Genomic DNA, 15,902 nt, shown 5'->3' with positions numbered 1-15,902 from the left:
TCAAACATCTACGGTTCAAAATTCAAACTAAGACTTTGACTAAATTAAGGACAAAATTCATCTCAAGACAAATAAATATAGAAGAAATAATAACATAATAAAATAAGAATTGTAGCCAGCTCAGGTCTTCAGTACAGTAAATCTTAGAGTATATATAAGAAGAATCCTATGTAAACTAAATTTTTACAGTTTTACTCACTCTCAATAGTAGTAGCTGTAAATAAGCAGAAGAAGATGCTAGGAATGATTTACCATGGCTACTTAAATAACACACCAACTTCTGACAAACAAAGTAACATTTTTGATTTTTCATTTATATTTTTACCTTTTTTATATTAGAAAGACACTGATTGATCCCAATGAGACTTCCTTTTATAATATAGTCTCCAAAAGGAATCCATCCAACCAACCTTAGTGTAGAGTGAATTTTTTATTAACCTAACTTTGTTTATCCTTTATCTTACTTAACCAATGATCATATCTTAGTGAAGAATCAGATAAAAAAAACTCAATCTATTTAGTAGAAAGTAAAAAACTGTCTTTTTCATTTTGTTTCACTTTGGCCTGTGGCCTGTCCATAAAACCAAACAGTCCCCACATAGGATTCTCTCATCAATGATCAATGTCAAATGACTTTGCCCACTGCCTTGTTCTTCTCTAAAGTAGTCATGTTTTAATGGAGTCATGTCTATTATATGTTCTTCAATCACAAATCAATGGGTTCCAGTTTTCACATACATATCTATCAAAGTCCTGCACATTCTCTATGAAAAAGAATCAACCTTTCTCTCATCTCAAATAACAAGAGACCAAATATAGTAATAAAAACAGTAAAAACATAAGAGAAATTGCTTTAAAGAGGATTATTAGGATTAAGAGATCAACTAAAATAAAGAAAATAGACTACCCATATCATTTATACATACATAGTCCAAACCTACCATGAAGATGATCTACTTTTTCTTCTACAAGACTACATCTGCTTAAAAACCCTACAACAATTGATAAATAAGACTGGATATGTAAAAAAATGAAAAAATTCAACTCAATTTGCTCTCTCTATATGGCGGATAAAGACCGTCTCTAAATCAGGTGGAGTAAAGAACTCTCTTGCACCGTTATAATGACAGGTGGGTGTCGGCGATGGGCGGCGCTTCCTAGGAGCAGGCGGGCAAGGCAACTTTTCCGGTATCCTGGCTTCTTTAGCTGTCGGGGTTGTCGATCTAGAGTCGTTTTCGTCTCTGGATTTCGATTTGGTGGTTATGGATCTCAAAGGAGCTTCAAGTGAGATTCCAGCTATTAACCATTTCTTCTTGCCTTCCGATTCAATTCCTTCAACCAATTGATTCTTCTTGGAGAAACCCATGTCGGAAAGAGAGGGAATAAGCTTCAAAAGGGTGTCTTTTTTTGTTTCTGATGTCTCAAAGAGAAATCAAATACTAAAATAGGCTATATATTGAATGAAAAAAAGGAGGGAAAGAGAAAGATTATTGAGTTTGAATGAAAATTTTGTGAAAAGTTTGCAACAACAACATAAATATAAGCAAGTGAGAGAAACTGCCCGGGAAATTTCGGGCAGTCCAGAAGAGAGATAAACTTAATTTTGGCGCCAAAATTTGGTGTTTCAGTCGACAACGGCTCTCCTTCCCGCTCTCTTCTGGGTCCTAAATTTCCAACTTGGCCCTTATTGGGTAGGTTAAGTTAAGGCCCTTTTTGGATTGACAGTAAGGAAACAGTTGTCAGAATTTATGATGAAATCATGAAAAATTATTATAATTATATAAAAATAAAGTTTCTAAATAATAATTACTCCTCACCCACCATTTATTTTTAATATATTATTATATTAATAAATGTAAATTGGTGAAATGTATCATTGCAAAAGTAAATCTGACACTTTGCAACCAAACAGACTCAGCCAAATGAATATCAAGTTGGCAAACATGTTTGGTTTTGAGATTCTTGTAATCCAAAGCCAAATCTCACTTTCTTTTTTGGAAAACAGACTGTGATCAGTTACAATTTCATTCCCAATGACATCCCAAACAAGGTCTAAAGGTTTGATTGGTGATTATATAATATCCCAATTAAATAACCCCCAATTGTTTAAATAATCAATTTATTTAAATAACTCAAATATAAAAAAGTCTTTAAACCTAAAATTTGCTTGATTGGAAATTTATTTATCTACTTGAATGTTAATATATATTTTCTTTATAATTAAGGAAAATTTGATACTTTACTTATCTTCAAATAACTTACTGTGTTAATAGATTAGTTGTGATTTAAGTGATAAAAAGGTTTACTTGAATAGTTTAATATGCTTATATATTTAACATAATTGTTTTTTTTAGTTTAATAAAAGGATTAGTCTTTTTCTTGAAAATCTATCTTATATATTTTTATATTTTTATTAATATTTAATTAAAATAATATATCTTTGTATAATAAAAAATTAAACATGACAAGATTGTTGAAATCAACAATTTTATCTTCTTTCCACCTTATCTCTTCAATTCGAATATTATTAGTATTATGTGTTCCCACTAAAAGAAAAAGACAATTTATCCACCATTATCAAAAGAAAATAAAACAATAAAAGTTTATTTTTATTGAAAGAAGGAAAAGGCACGGGATTTCGAAACTTGGGTCTGTGTAATATACATACATGCACCCCCTCTTTTTATTTTATTTTTTATTTAAAAAAAACATTTAAATCACATGAATAGAAGTCTAAATTTATTTTATTTTGTTATTTAAGCCAAATAAATATTTATCTTAACATATTCAAAATTTTACAAATATAATTAAATTATAATTCTATCAATACGGAGTGAATATACATATATTGCGTTTATTATTTGATTTTGCGACTTCAATGTAACTAATACTTCAACTTTATCTTATTTCGCTAGAAATCGATAATTATTCATATAAATGTTTTCAACTAATTTGATCAACAACAGTACATTTATAAATAAAATTAAATATTTAATTAATAAATTAAATAATTTTAAAAACAAATTAAAGCAAATAAATGAACCAAATAACATTAACTATTCAAATAAATTGAATATTATCTAATAGTATATAACTTTAAAACACATCATTTGTTAATTAAATATACTGAATAATTGACACTACAACTCACTAATGACCAAACCAACAATTAAGTAACACATGCAAATGATTTAAATTATGTTTACATAAATGGTTATTATTAAATTTTAATTGGGCTTTAGGCCCAAATTATTCATTGATAATGGGTTAACTATTTCTTAATTCCAATCATATATTTTTAACTATATAAAATAATCTAACTAAGTTCTCTTGCAAGTAATTGACGATATATAATTTATGTGACGTGGTTTATTTGAAATTAAAAAATGCATTATTTTTTATTAAATTATTTAAAATATTATATTTTAATTTTATAATTTATGATCTTGAGCTTTCACATAATCAGATCATTTATTTTTTATTTTTTATTTTTTTTATAAAAAACATGTTCTCAATCAAATTATGTTAAGGTAATTATTTTATTTCAAATAATCCTATGTGACACAAGGCGGCAGTATAAAATGATTAAAAATTAATTAATGATAGTTAAATGGTAAGTGAAATGGAATTAGTAAAATAATAATAATAATAATAATAATAAAAAGTGATAAATAGTGAGTGGGGCCTGGGCGGCTGGTGCCTTTCGGAGAAGGGTCCAAAGTGGTGACGGTATTCCACGTCATCAGTTACCTGTCCTAGATTCTCTGGATCACGTGGCTGTCAATCATCCCATCCACGTGGGACCCATGCTCACAACAAGCCAATTTCTCCTTCTAAACAAACGGTCTACGTACGCCCAACCATTCAAATTTGGGATTTTAAACTTTTCTTCTTCATTTTAAAAAATTAAAAAGGAATTTAAAAAAAATAGAAAATAGTTAAATAACATTAATATATATATATATATAAATAAATAATATTTTAATGTTTTGACTGGGCAAATAAAAATATATGAATTATTTGACTATTGAATCTAAATAATGTTATGTAATATTAATATGTGGAGAGATGCAGACTGTGCGGGAGAAGTTTAGATTCCCAAATTTTTTAATACAATGTAAAGATTTATTTTTTTCTTTCTGAAATGTAATAATATTTTGATAGTTACAAAATTAAGGTTAGACTAACCTTTTTGAACAGGGGTTATATAAAGTAATAATTATAAAAGAGCTTAACCCTGATATATGTAAGGATCCAATGTAATTTGGCATTAGTGTAGGACATTTTTAGAATTGAAACATGTCATTCGTTCCGGGTAAACGGAGACACGACTCTACGAACCCAAGAAAAGGCACGATAGTAGGGGCGTTAAGACCGGAGTTTTTTGTGGTGTTAGCAGGAGTGCAAGTGAATATATCTCGACACGTCTCTATTCTAAATCATTTAGTGTCACTTTTATGCTGCTGAACAAATTAAACCGGCCAAAAATTCAATTTTGACACATGATGAATTCAAAAGACTTATGTATAATTGGTTTCGCCGATCTACGAAATAAACATTACATATTTAAATTTTAAACATTGTACGTTAATTTAAGTTATTTGCTTCAGTTTAAAATATTTATAAAATATATATTCAAACTCAAATTTTTTATATTTTTAAACAAAACCCTTTAAAAGTAAGTTTTTATTTTCAAAATGTGTCAAAACTCAAAACCTAATAATAAAGAGCAAGAACTCATAAATAATATGTTTGAGAACCGACTCATTCACTTCACTTGAAGACTTGAATCTTTGAAGTTTTAAAAATAATTATATATTTTATAATTATTTTCCAAAAAAAAGGATTAAAAGATGTATTTTAAAAACCAGTCTTTCTTTTTTTCTTCATGAATGTTTGACTTTTATTAATTATGTTTTAAAATTATAAAAAGAAAACAACTAGCGGAACCAGTTTTGCAATAGTTACATTAACACTTCAATTTAAGTAATTTATATGATAACTTAATCTATTTAGTTGAAATCCAACTTAAAGTTCTTGAATATCTTAGTCAAGATTATTCTGACTTGATCTATGGCTTCATTAATTCTCAATTCAGCATACTTAATGTCGAACCAGTTCAGTGAAAGGGATGTTTTTTTTTTTAAATTAACTTTATATCAAATGATGCTAATACCCACAAGGCTACAAATTCCACAACCAAAGAACATAATCTAAGTTAAAATGTAATATATTTTTTTGAAAATAAATGTCACTATAGTATGAAAAAGACAAGTCCTTTAAACACAATATCAATAAAAGATAAGATGACAGAAAAAGAATGATTTTTACAATGAAAACAATACTAAGTCCAGTTTGAGTAGATAAGTGAATTATAAGAAACTTTATACAGTAAAAACCATGTATATACATTAGATTTAATAGTAATCAGAGGATTTTAAATAATAAATTTAAAAATCAAACAAGAATTTAGTGTGTTACATCAGTAGTTGGGGGTCCATAATAGCAAGGATTTCCACCGTCCTTTATCCAGAAACAAAATAATACAATTGTGGAGGATGACTCATCATCGATCACATTAGGACCAGACCATGATGGCTTGATAGGACTCCAACTTTTGTAATTCTTTTTATTTTTTTTTTATTGTTGGTTGGCTGAACCAAACATATAAAAATACACATCTAAATTTAAATCTAAACTATTAAATTTGTGACCTAAAATTGCATCATAGAACACAATTAAAATTTGATAGAATATAAGTCGTGGCACAACACATTAGAACAAAACCAATTATTCAGGTTCTAATCTAGAATAGGCACACTCTACACTACATATACAATCATTTTAGGAATTAATTCCTAAAAAAATAATAATTTTAGGAATTGCTTAAATATTTGAAGTGAAATATATTGACCGGCTACCTATCTATTACTATGACATTTTAAAAATAATAATTACATATAGAAAACAATGTCATATATATTCAAGTACATGCTTGTCAAAAAATCAAAACAAGGTTCTTTCAATGTAATTTATTTCAAAGAAACCATCATTATTATTATTATTTATTTATTGTTAATTGGAGGTTGATTTTGAGATTTTGTTTTGATAAAAAAATTGAAAGATATTATTATATAATGATAAAATAATTATTTTTAAAAATAAAGAGTATTTTAACAAATTAAATAGTGTGATTGATAATAAACAATATTTAATTGTTGATTTTTTTTTATAAAGAAAACAACCGACGATGATGATGAATGATGTCAGTTCTCTTACACATAGTGGAATGCCAAGTTTAGTAAATAAATTTAACAATAAAAATAAACTTCAGATATTGCTCCCAGTATCAATAACTTTAATGATTTTTATCAATGACTACAACAAAGGGCTGGTGTGAATTATAAAAAAAATAAATCGTTGTGAATAGCTATTGGAGGCCTGCGATTCTGTTGTAAATTAAAGAACAAGTCAGATTTAAAAAAAAAAAAAAACTAAAAAAGAGTCGTTTATGTTTTGGTTAATAACGATGTTTGGTCCCCTCCCCACTAATAATAATACAGCATTACAGCTTCCAACTGTGGGTTGAATATTAACACATTTATTTCTCTCTCCAACAAAGGTCCAAATAATTGATCCGATTCGAAGACTACAACTTTGACATAAACCTCGTCGGCACTAGCCTTCTATGTCTTTACTTCGTGCTAATGCCCATTTGTTTGTGTTGTGTTATGCGCGTCCTAACTAGCAAACATGAGTCTTTTGCGTATTTTCCACTTTAATCGGGTATGAAACGAATCGGAGAAAACACGAAAAAATTGACTGGTTATTGGGACAAAAATAATAATTAAATATATATATTTTATATTATTATTTTGTACAACCTAAACTAGTTAAATTCTAATGTCTATCATAAATAAGACTAGTTAAATTATAATGTCTATCATAAATAAGTGACTAAAATTATTATTAATAAATAAATATCATAAATTTCTCTACATCTTTTCTATCTACCAAACAAACTAATTTTTAACTAAAAACAATTTAGACAAATATTTTTTTTTCTTCAATGTCTTCTTTTATAAGTTCAACCATTAAAAGTCAAATAAGTCATTATACAACATTTGTTTATATCATTTAGAAAAGAATATTTGGTGGACCGGTAAAATTCTTATTCACGGTGGGACGATGATTGCAGACACTTGGGGATCGGGTGGAGCTTCCCACCCCATTAGACCATTACAAGGTTGAGATCTGCTATAAGATTTTGTATTCCACCTTCAAAATAAGTTGATTTCTCCTCTCTTTATTACTTTTGATAAATTTTATAAAATGACCAAGTACACACAATTTGTAACACAAAATCTGTAACACCGTATCTCAACCTGTCATTACAATTATGATCCCCTATCATTTTTATCTTGTTCGTATGGATGAGGTATTTCAATAACTTGAATTATTTAAAATTTATGATGAATAGTGATTTTGAGAAACGTATTTTTTTTTTAAAATAAATTAAAAGATATTAATATATAATGATAAAATAAAAATTTAAAATATAGAATATTTTAATATTTTAGTTAATAAATTAAATGATGGGATGAAAGAGAGAAAGAGTGAAATGATGTTTTTTGGATTCGGGTTATTGAAATAAACCAAACCGACTTTAAGAATCCTCCAAGTCTTTCTTTGGACATTTGGTGAGTTGGGCTAAAGTGAAGAAATTCAAAGATCAAGGGGACTTGGGAAACAGCGATTTAGATTCATTCAACAAAGGTTTCTTGTCAAAATGGTGCAACAGATTCTTTTAGAGCCTAACTGTTTATGGGTTGATATGATAAGATGCAAATATGAAAATAATTGTTCTAGATGGTTCACCAAAACTTGCCCCCAACCAGTTGGTTATAGCGTTTGGAGAGACATATCTACTATGTGGAAGTCTTTTCGTGGGCTGTGCCAATTCTCGGTAGACGATGACTAATCGATCAACTTCTGGGACGATATTTGGCGTAGTGTTAAAAGTCTTGCATTATCATTCCCAACCCTCGTTTCAGCCGTGATATGTAGAAATGTTTCGGTCAAGAACATGTTCGATCAACGTTCGAATAGTTTCGCGAGTAGAATTAGATATAGGAGAAGACTTAATAATAGAGAGGTAACCTTACATGAAAGGATGATGCTCTTAGTGAGTCGCAATGTGATGATTCATTTTTCTTGTGAAATCTTACGTTGGTAAGATATTGATTTTAAAGGTTGATCAATGTTACAAATTATTTACGAAAATTACCCCATATGATTTTTTATGGGAGGAGTTGTGAGATTCTAAATCTTTCAAAAATCTATTTTTTTGATGGAGTGTTATGTATGGAGGGGTCTTGACATATGATATACATGTATAAAAAAATAGTGCATAATGGTTAATAGTTGCAGAATGTGTTGTAAAAAGGTGAAGACGACATCTAACTTGTTTTGTATTGTAAATAAGTGACTGCAATTTGGAGCTTACTTTGGGACATGATTGACATTGAGTGAGTGATGTCTGAGTAAATCGCCGATTATTGGAATGTATGGATAGAAACTGTGAGCTCAATTGGATTGAGTTGATGAGTTCCTATCCCGACTATTTTCTAATGCACTATTTGGCTCGAAAGGAACCGTATGACGTTCAGTGATTGGGGTCGACCAATACGTTTACTGCTCAATGCTATTATTATGACGATATAGGAGAATTTTTTAGAAAACCGGTGAATGCAATCGGTGAACTAATTGATCTTTTTAAAGACCTCTAAACTCGTTTTGTTTTTGTTAGTTTATGAACATTTTTTTTTTATGTTTCATTGTTACGCTCAAATGTTTAATCTCATTGTGATTTGATTTGGGTGTGTTTCGTGACTAGGTAAACACTAGTATATTTTTATATTATTTTTGTCGTTATGCTTAACGACTATCATTTATATCTTATTACATTAACTTTAATATATATATATATATATATATATATTTATATATATATATATATATATTTATATATATATATATATATTTATATATATATACCAAACCAAACTAGCCTAACACATTAATAATTTAAATGATAAAATAAAATTTAAATCAGAAAAATAAAAAAAATAAATGTTACCTAAAATAGTAGAGTTTAATTTAATTTTAATGGAAGAAATAATATATATTTAAGAATAAGAAATATTTTATCGAAAATTATAATAAGTGTCTCACAATATACCTGTAATGATAGGAATTATAAAACACTAATTAAAAATAATAATTATATATCGTCAGTAATATATTTATTTATATATTTTATAAGAGTTTTAGACTGATTATTTTGAATATATATACTATATAAAAATAAAATATAATTGTAATTTTTTTTGGTTGAAAATACAGTATAGAAGGTGTCTTAAAAATTTTACGGAAACAGAACAACACAGGATAATAATATTTTTTTCCCGAATATAGAACAGGCATGGCAATTAGACATACTCCATCCCTACTCACCACAAAAGCAATGGATGGATCAGTATGTCTACAATAACCCACGTAGGGGCGGCCAAGAAATGTCAAAAGAGTTACATATTGGTCGGTTTGATTTGTTAAATAAAGAATAAAGGCTGAAGCAACTTGCATGTTAGCCAATTAACAAAAATAAATTAAATTAAATGTTTGAGAATTATTATCACAATCTTGTCTTTTATGAAAACACTTTTAAACCAAATACAATATATGATTATGTAATGATTCTGTCTATTAGTTTTTTAATTAGCAATTTTCTTATTTAAATAATGGTAATATATATATTTTTTGAAAGATAGAGCCTTTAATTTTTCAATGGTGATATTAAAATAGGTATAATAAGAGGCCTGATTTATGTAAATCACTTATTCAGGTCAACTCCTTTCGATATAGCTCAAAAACATTGAAGTTGAGATAGACAGAAAAAAAAACTACTCCAACTTGTGTGAATCAAATCCACCCAGTGGAGCAGGGAACTTTTTTAAATAAAAAAGAAAAAAAAAGAGTCAATACATGAGCTCCAACAAACTATTATAAACTAAATTAATACATGTGATACCTAATGTTTTTATTAACTTGGAAAAAAAAAGTAATTCTTTTAGACAATCTTACTAAAAAGAAATATATAATTATTGAAACAACTCCATCCATTCCATTGTTGATAATGAAATAATTTAAGACTAATATCCCCTTAAAAAAGTAAACAAAGAAAAGAATAATTATAATTATTCTATTTTATTTTTTGAAAAAATCATATTAGTTAATTTAATTGATTAAAGTCTAAATCTACTAACATAACTCAAATAATCATAGTAATTTTTAAGAGATCAAAGATCAACATACTTTAAATTAAATCAAAAGTCATAACTATTAAAGATTAGAGAAATGATTAGGTGAGGGAATTTGGTGAGGGAATTTGGTGAGGGAATGACGTGGCATAATCTTATTCGCTGAAAAAATTAAATAATTTCTCTTTTTTCTCTCTTTCCTCCCACTTTTACATTTTCCAACCAATGAAGGTGATGCCACGTCATTCCCTCACCAAATTCCCTCACCAAATTTCCTCACCAAATTCCCTCCCTCTATCACTCCTCTAAAGATTATACTATGTAGAATTCTAAAATAAAATAATGATATTAATACATGATAATAAGTATATATGTATATATATTTATATTATCACATCAAAGATCAGAATACTATGTTATAATCAGAAAATATTCTTCATACCAGCAAATAAAGCCAAAAACCAATAATACATTCTAGATCGTGATTCAAAAAATGATTTGTATATGAAATGAAACACAAATCATTAAATAGTCCTATATAATTTTGAGATAAGATTATGATTATGCAAAATAGATTGGCCTATTAGTTGATAATATAGATGACCGGTAAGTTAAAATTTCTACCATTCTTATAAAAAAATTAAAAAAATTCTATTATTAAATAGTAAATGAATTAGTAAGAAATGTATAAATAAAGAAAAGAAAAAATCAAATGATTTTGTTGATACATTTGAGTAATTAAATATTTCACAATTAGTAAGGAGTGAATGTGGGTGGGTCTACCTGCCACATGGATGTTTGGCATTTAATCAGAGATGTCCAACTATGACACCCTGTATGTCCACATCATCATCATCCTTAAGACGGCACATTTTTCCCCACCCGCACCGAAAGATGCATGCAAACAGTTTCAAGATGCATTATTATTGTACGAGATATTATATTCATCACCCTGTTTTCATTTTCATCATGAAAATGAAAGGTGCATAGATTTTACTCATCCTAAAATATATAATTTTGAATCAGTCATGATGTCCATTCATCATGTTATACAATATATAATAACTACTACACTAGAAAATTTGATAAAAGATCAGATAAATAAATCCTATTAATAAATTTTTGCTAAAAGGGCCATGATTCGATATGAAGAATGACCCCCCTTTTGGTGATCATACATTCTAACATTCAAAGCCCCCGCATGCCTTTTAGTATTAATTAAATATAGTTTAAATAATCTTGTCTAAACAAGAACTGATCAAAATCTAGTATTATATTTATTTATAAACATATACTAAAAATGGTTTGAATTTCTTGTCATAATATTAGCTTAGCTAGTAAGTGTTTAATAAAAATAACTTATGTACCAAGAGTAGTTAGTTTTCCCTATCAAGGTACTTCCTGGTGGACCCTGCTGAGTATAGATAAGTATTGCTCTCCAAGTCCATGAAAATTCAAAAACTAATCATAGTTATCTTAAAAGAAAGTTTCAAGTAAGACTTTCCTCATTCATTCAATGTTTCAGGACCACTAAAACTGACCTAACGATTTGATATTTTCACTAACTAATGCAAATGCAAATCAACAGTTATATACTATATATGTTGTACTACTAAGTCTGAATTGAATATGCTGTAAAACTAAGTTACCTTTTCCTGGTCCAAAGGCACAAAACTTCCGAAATTATAAGCTTATATACTCCTGTTAGATATCAATTTCTTTGGTCAAACCCTGCAGATAATGAAGGAAAGAATATTGAGGAACATATTTGCCCAAGAATTTATTGCTGGGAATACCAAGGGAAAAAAAAAAAAGAATGATCAATTACCCTGTCAAAGTTTATACCTTTCAAGTATATACCGGCTCCACGAAAAAGTTGAAAGCAGCTTTCTCAAAGAAAAGTAAAAACTAATTAAGATACTTACTATAAGGGGAACACATAACGTGATGCGCGCTAGTCCAAGAACATGTCCACATGGGTTTTACATTACCTAATAATTACAATGAAGTGAGTGAAAATTTAGCATGTAACTGCATCATAATACTGTGAAAGACAAAAATATGAAGGGTAATTATAATGAACAGTTTCATTATTATTCTATGTAAATGTCTGATCACTGATCAGCATAATTAAGTAATGTAATTAGCTGTGGGACCATGAGCATGATCCTTCAATTGGCCATTTATACTTGTGGCCAACTCATACAAAAATGACAGCATATAACAAGTGGCCCTTTGTCAGTTTTTGTACACTTCAACATATATATCAACACGTCAGAATTCAAAATTTTGAATGCAAAAAAACTCACAGCAGATGGGATTTTAGAAGGAAGATATACAGAAATACCTTCTGGCTGAAGCAACAGGATCTACAGTTCTAGTGGGAATGGCAACCGAAGCCGGTGTTAAAGATCCCATAACCGCTACTGTAAGCTTTACTTTCTTGTATTAATTATTTTTTACTTTTTCAAAAAAAAAAATTTTCCTTGCTTCAGCATGAGTTAACCAGTTAGAAGATTTATCACCAGAATTAACATGTAAAACATGTCTGATGAAATCCTGGATACTTATGCAAAGAAGAGAACTCACTGCATCGATTCCAGCATATTAAAGATCAAATTCTTTTTGCTAAAAGAGAAATTAAAAGTAGAACAGTGATTTACAAGATCAGTGTCCACACTGATCACCTCCTTTTGAGTGTATCTAACTAAAGATCAAAATTCTACCTTCTTCATTTTCTGGCTTTTGTGTTCTAAGTTCAATATCCACCCTTTCAATATGTCATAAAGTCTGTCAAAATATCAAACAAACAACATACTTCCATTCTTCCTTTTCTATCATCAAGGCTCCGCCACGATCACTGATATATATATTTTATTCTGCAAATAATCTGATAACAATCGATTCAAGAACTAAGGAAAACAAAAAAAAAAAAAAAATCCTATTTTCATCCCAGCAACACTAGTAAAGTTGTATTGAGTTAAAAAATGTCCATCAAGTTCTTAACTGCATAATATTTTATCAGATGTCAGCTGTTCATGAGTAGAGTAATTGTAGTTCAAGCTTAATAATCACTTGATTGAGTCAACTCCCTAACTGAATTTAAGTCAATAATGAAGTTTGAAAAATAGTAAACCTCAAATATCTAACTGTTCACTTTGAGTTATAGCTGATATGTTCATCTCTCATAAATTCTATTTGATCCGTAGTAATATCATTGTGAAAAAACTAAAATCATAGGTGTCCACATATTATTCTAATGATTATCCAAGTATATGGAAGAAAATGTTTCAATTCAATACTAATACAGCTTTGGACTATGAAAACATTGAAATAAAGTTTGAACATAAAAATCCAGCTGGAATTACTTGAGAACAAAGTCAAAATCGACTAAATTTACCTAGAGCTGAGCTACATGTAGCAAAAAAATTGCGATGTTTTATAGCACAAGTAATTTAATGGATACTTACACTCCAATCGTCCAGTTACACCATAGGGAATTAGCCCTAAAACCCTTCCCCTTGTATCAGATTATGTGTCAATCTTTAAGATGTATGCTGACCTTATGTAGGTCCTATGATCTTTCTCAATTTTACCTTATTTTCTTCCATTTATTTATGTTCTTTGGATTGGTGTGTGTATGTAATGATGTCCCACTTCTGTAATCTTAATATAGAGCTTTTAACTCTTCAAAATAATAATAACAATTTCTTAGTCTGTCAGGGTTGTATTTCATTTTATCAACTGCTTTCCCTTTTACCGTGACAAATAAGACTAAACAATCATTTGATTTCAACTTGATTAGCCAACCACCCCTGCAATAGTGACCATTCAACCCTGTTATTTACCTAAACACATTTGATGTGAAAAGCTCTAAACATAAAAATAGTAGTGCATATATTGCACCTCCAAATGGACATAAAGTTCAAACAGCATTATCAATATGGTCTTCAATCTTTTTAATCAAATGAGATTCTGATCTAACAAGTTAGATGTTAACATTAGAAAAAGGAAGTCATTTTACTCTAATGATTGCACAAAATTTCTGCACGTCAAGTGACTAGTCTAATGTATTGCCTTCACATCATATATCAGTGATCTAATATTCATGGAGTATCTTTCAATAATACTTCCAAATAATTATGCTTCATCAATTTTTGATTAGTACGAGGAGAAGGTTTGATAAGCAAGCAGAGAAGGAAAAAGCAATGAAAAGAATAGAGGGGTCTTCAATGAAAACTAAAAGTAGATTCTAATTCTTTTATTTCTAATTGCTTACAGATAAATAAGGTGGAAGACAAAGAGATCATAAGTGACCTCACCAACACAATCATAAATAAAATTGTCACAGAAGAAAAGGAAAAGGTTGAATCATGGACTAGCCAACCTTCTGAAACTGTAACAGTTTTTCCAAGGACAGAGGAAGGTCAAGTAATAAATGTCGTTGAGAATGAAAAGGTGGAGATTGATGATGTGGGTCACACTGGGTCAACTGTGGGTGAACCTTTTTTGCAGCCACCCCCAGTTGTCACTGGTTTGCTGAAAAAAGATACCGGTGAAATTCATTGGAGTCTGAAACAAGGAACACATAGCTTGCAGGAGGAATATGATGGTATATCAAATGATGGCATCATGTCTGTAGGGGATGGAAAAACTGAAACATGGAGGCAGGAGGAGAACTCAGGGGAAGGGGAGATTCTCGTGCAAGGAAATGAACCAACTGAAGAAATTATTGAAAGTTCGAAAACTGGAGCTGCACAACAGACTCAGGAGATTATTGAAAGTCCGTATGCAGAAATAAATACCAACACGGAGAAGGAAGAATCAGTTGATCACTCAATAGAAGTCATTGCTGAAGCAAGCAGGATCAACAACAAAATTACTGATGACATAAACAAGATCCCTCCGGAAGAGCAAGATGTATGAACATGAAAACAAATTCAGCTTTAGTTTTCTGTTGTTAGTTCACCATATCATTGTACATATACAAGTTATATTTGTGATGCAGAGTCTACCAACAGCTAATATGGATGAGAAGGCTAGGATTGAACTTACTCATTTCCCTAATGAGGAAGAAGTACAACTAGAGGGTGTAGACCATGATAAAGTTCCCACAAACTCTAAGGGGCAAGCTGATGAGACATTTGAAGTTCATCAAGAAGAGAAGCATGGGCAGGTGAATAACGAAGCTGACACAGGTCCAGAGGGAACCGAGAAAATAGAGATGACACCATCAACAAAAGCTACTGTATATGGATTGAATGAAGACCCAGAGCAACAAGAGAAAGCTCCTAATACAGAAATTGAAACTACAACAGTAGGTAAGCTCCAGATCTTGAGTTCTTACATATCCTTAATGCTAGTCATTTAATGCCAAGGGTAAAATACGGATGTCAAAATATTTATGGAAGTTTACAATAATTATGTTTATCTTAGAATTCCATCTACTAGAATTAGATTGACTTGTTATCTATAATACCCTGTGTAATGTGAACATAAAATTTAGTTATTGATGAATTATGAATTGAATGTTTTAATACTGAAGTTACTTTAAGGGATGTGATGATTCCCTCTACAATTTCT

The 15,902-nt window shown here is 29.4% G+C and overlaps 2 protein-coding genes across 2 annotated transcripts; one reads left to right on the top strand and one right to left on the bottom strand.

Moving 5' to 3' along the window:
• Nucleotides 1-848: 848 nt before the first annotated feature.
• LOC124915600 (cyclin-dependent protein kinase inhibitor SMR6) lies at nucleotides 849-1,500 on the bottom strand. The gene has a single exon (XM_047456357.1). The coding sequence runs from the start codon at nucleotides 1,364-1,366 to the stop codon at nucleotides 1,046-1,048; it is 321 nt and encodes a 106-aa protein (XP_047312313.1). The 5' UTR covers nucleotides 1,367-1,500; the 3' UTR covers nucleotides 849-1,045.
• Nucleotides 1,501-12,600: 11,100 nt separating this feature from the next.
• LOC124913818 lies at nucleotides 12,601-15,864 on the top strand. Its single transcript, XM_047454234.1, has 3 exons — nucleotides 12,601-12,747; nucleotides 14,601-15,239; nucleotides 15,328-15,864. Exons 1-3 carry the CDS (start codon nucleotides 12,706-12,708, stop codon nucleotides 15,688-15,690), a joined length of 1,044 nt encoding a protein of 347 aa, XP_047310190.1. The 5' UTR covers nucleotides 12,601-12,705; the 3' UTR covers nucleotides 15,691-15,864.
• Nucleotides 15,865-15,902: the final 38 nt, after the last annotated feature.

The sequence above is a fragment of the Impatiens glandulifera genome, chromosome 9 (assembly GCF_907164915.1).
Source record: "Impatiens glandulifera chromosome 9, dImpGla2.1, whole genome shotgun sequence".
NCBI classification, from domain to species: domain Eukaryota; kingdom Viridiplantae; phylum Streptophyta; class Magnoliopsida; order Ericales; family Balsaminaceae; genus Impatiens; species Impatiens glandulifera.
Note: the sequence above shows the minus strand (reverse complement) of the source record. Positions and strands in the feature narration are given on the sequence as shown.

What these genes read in the sequence shown, in the direction of transcription:
- LOC124915600 (XM_047456357.1), bottom strand. Translation starts at nt 1,366, where the DNA reads ATGGGTTTCTCCAAGAAGAATCAATTGGTTGAAGGAATTGAATCGGAA.
- LOC124913818 (XM_047454234.1), top strand. Translation starts at nt 12,706, where the DNA reads ATGGCAACCGAAGCCGGTGTTAAAGATCCCATAACCGCTACT. An exon ending in AAGATCCCATAACCGCTACT is followed by an intron (nt 12,748 to 14,600) that starts GTAAGCTTTACT and finishes AATTGCTTACAG; the next exon opens with ATAAATAAGGTGGAAGACAA. An exon ending in TCCCTCCGGAAGAGCAAGAT is followed by an intron (nt 15,240 to 15,327) that starts GTATGAACATGA and finishes TTTGTGATGCAG; the next exon opens with AGTCTACCAACAGCTAATAT.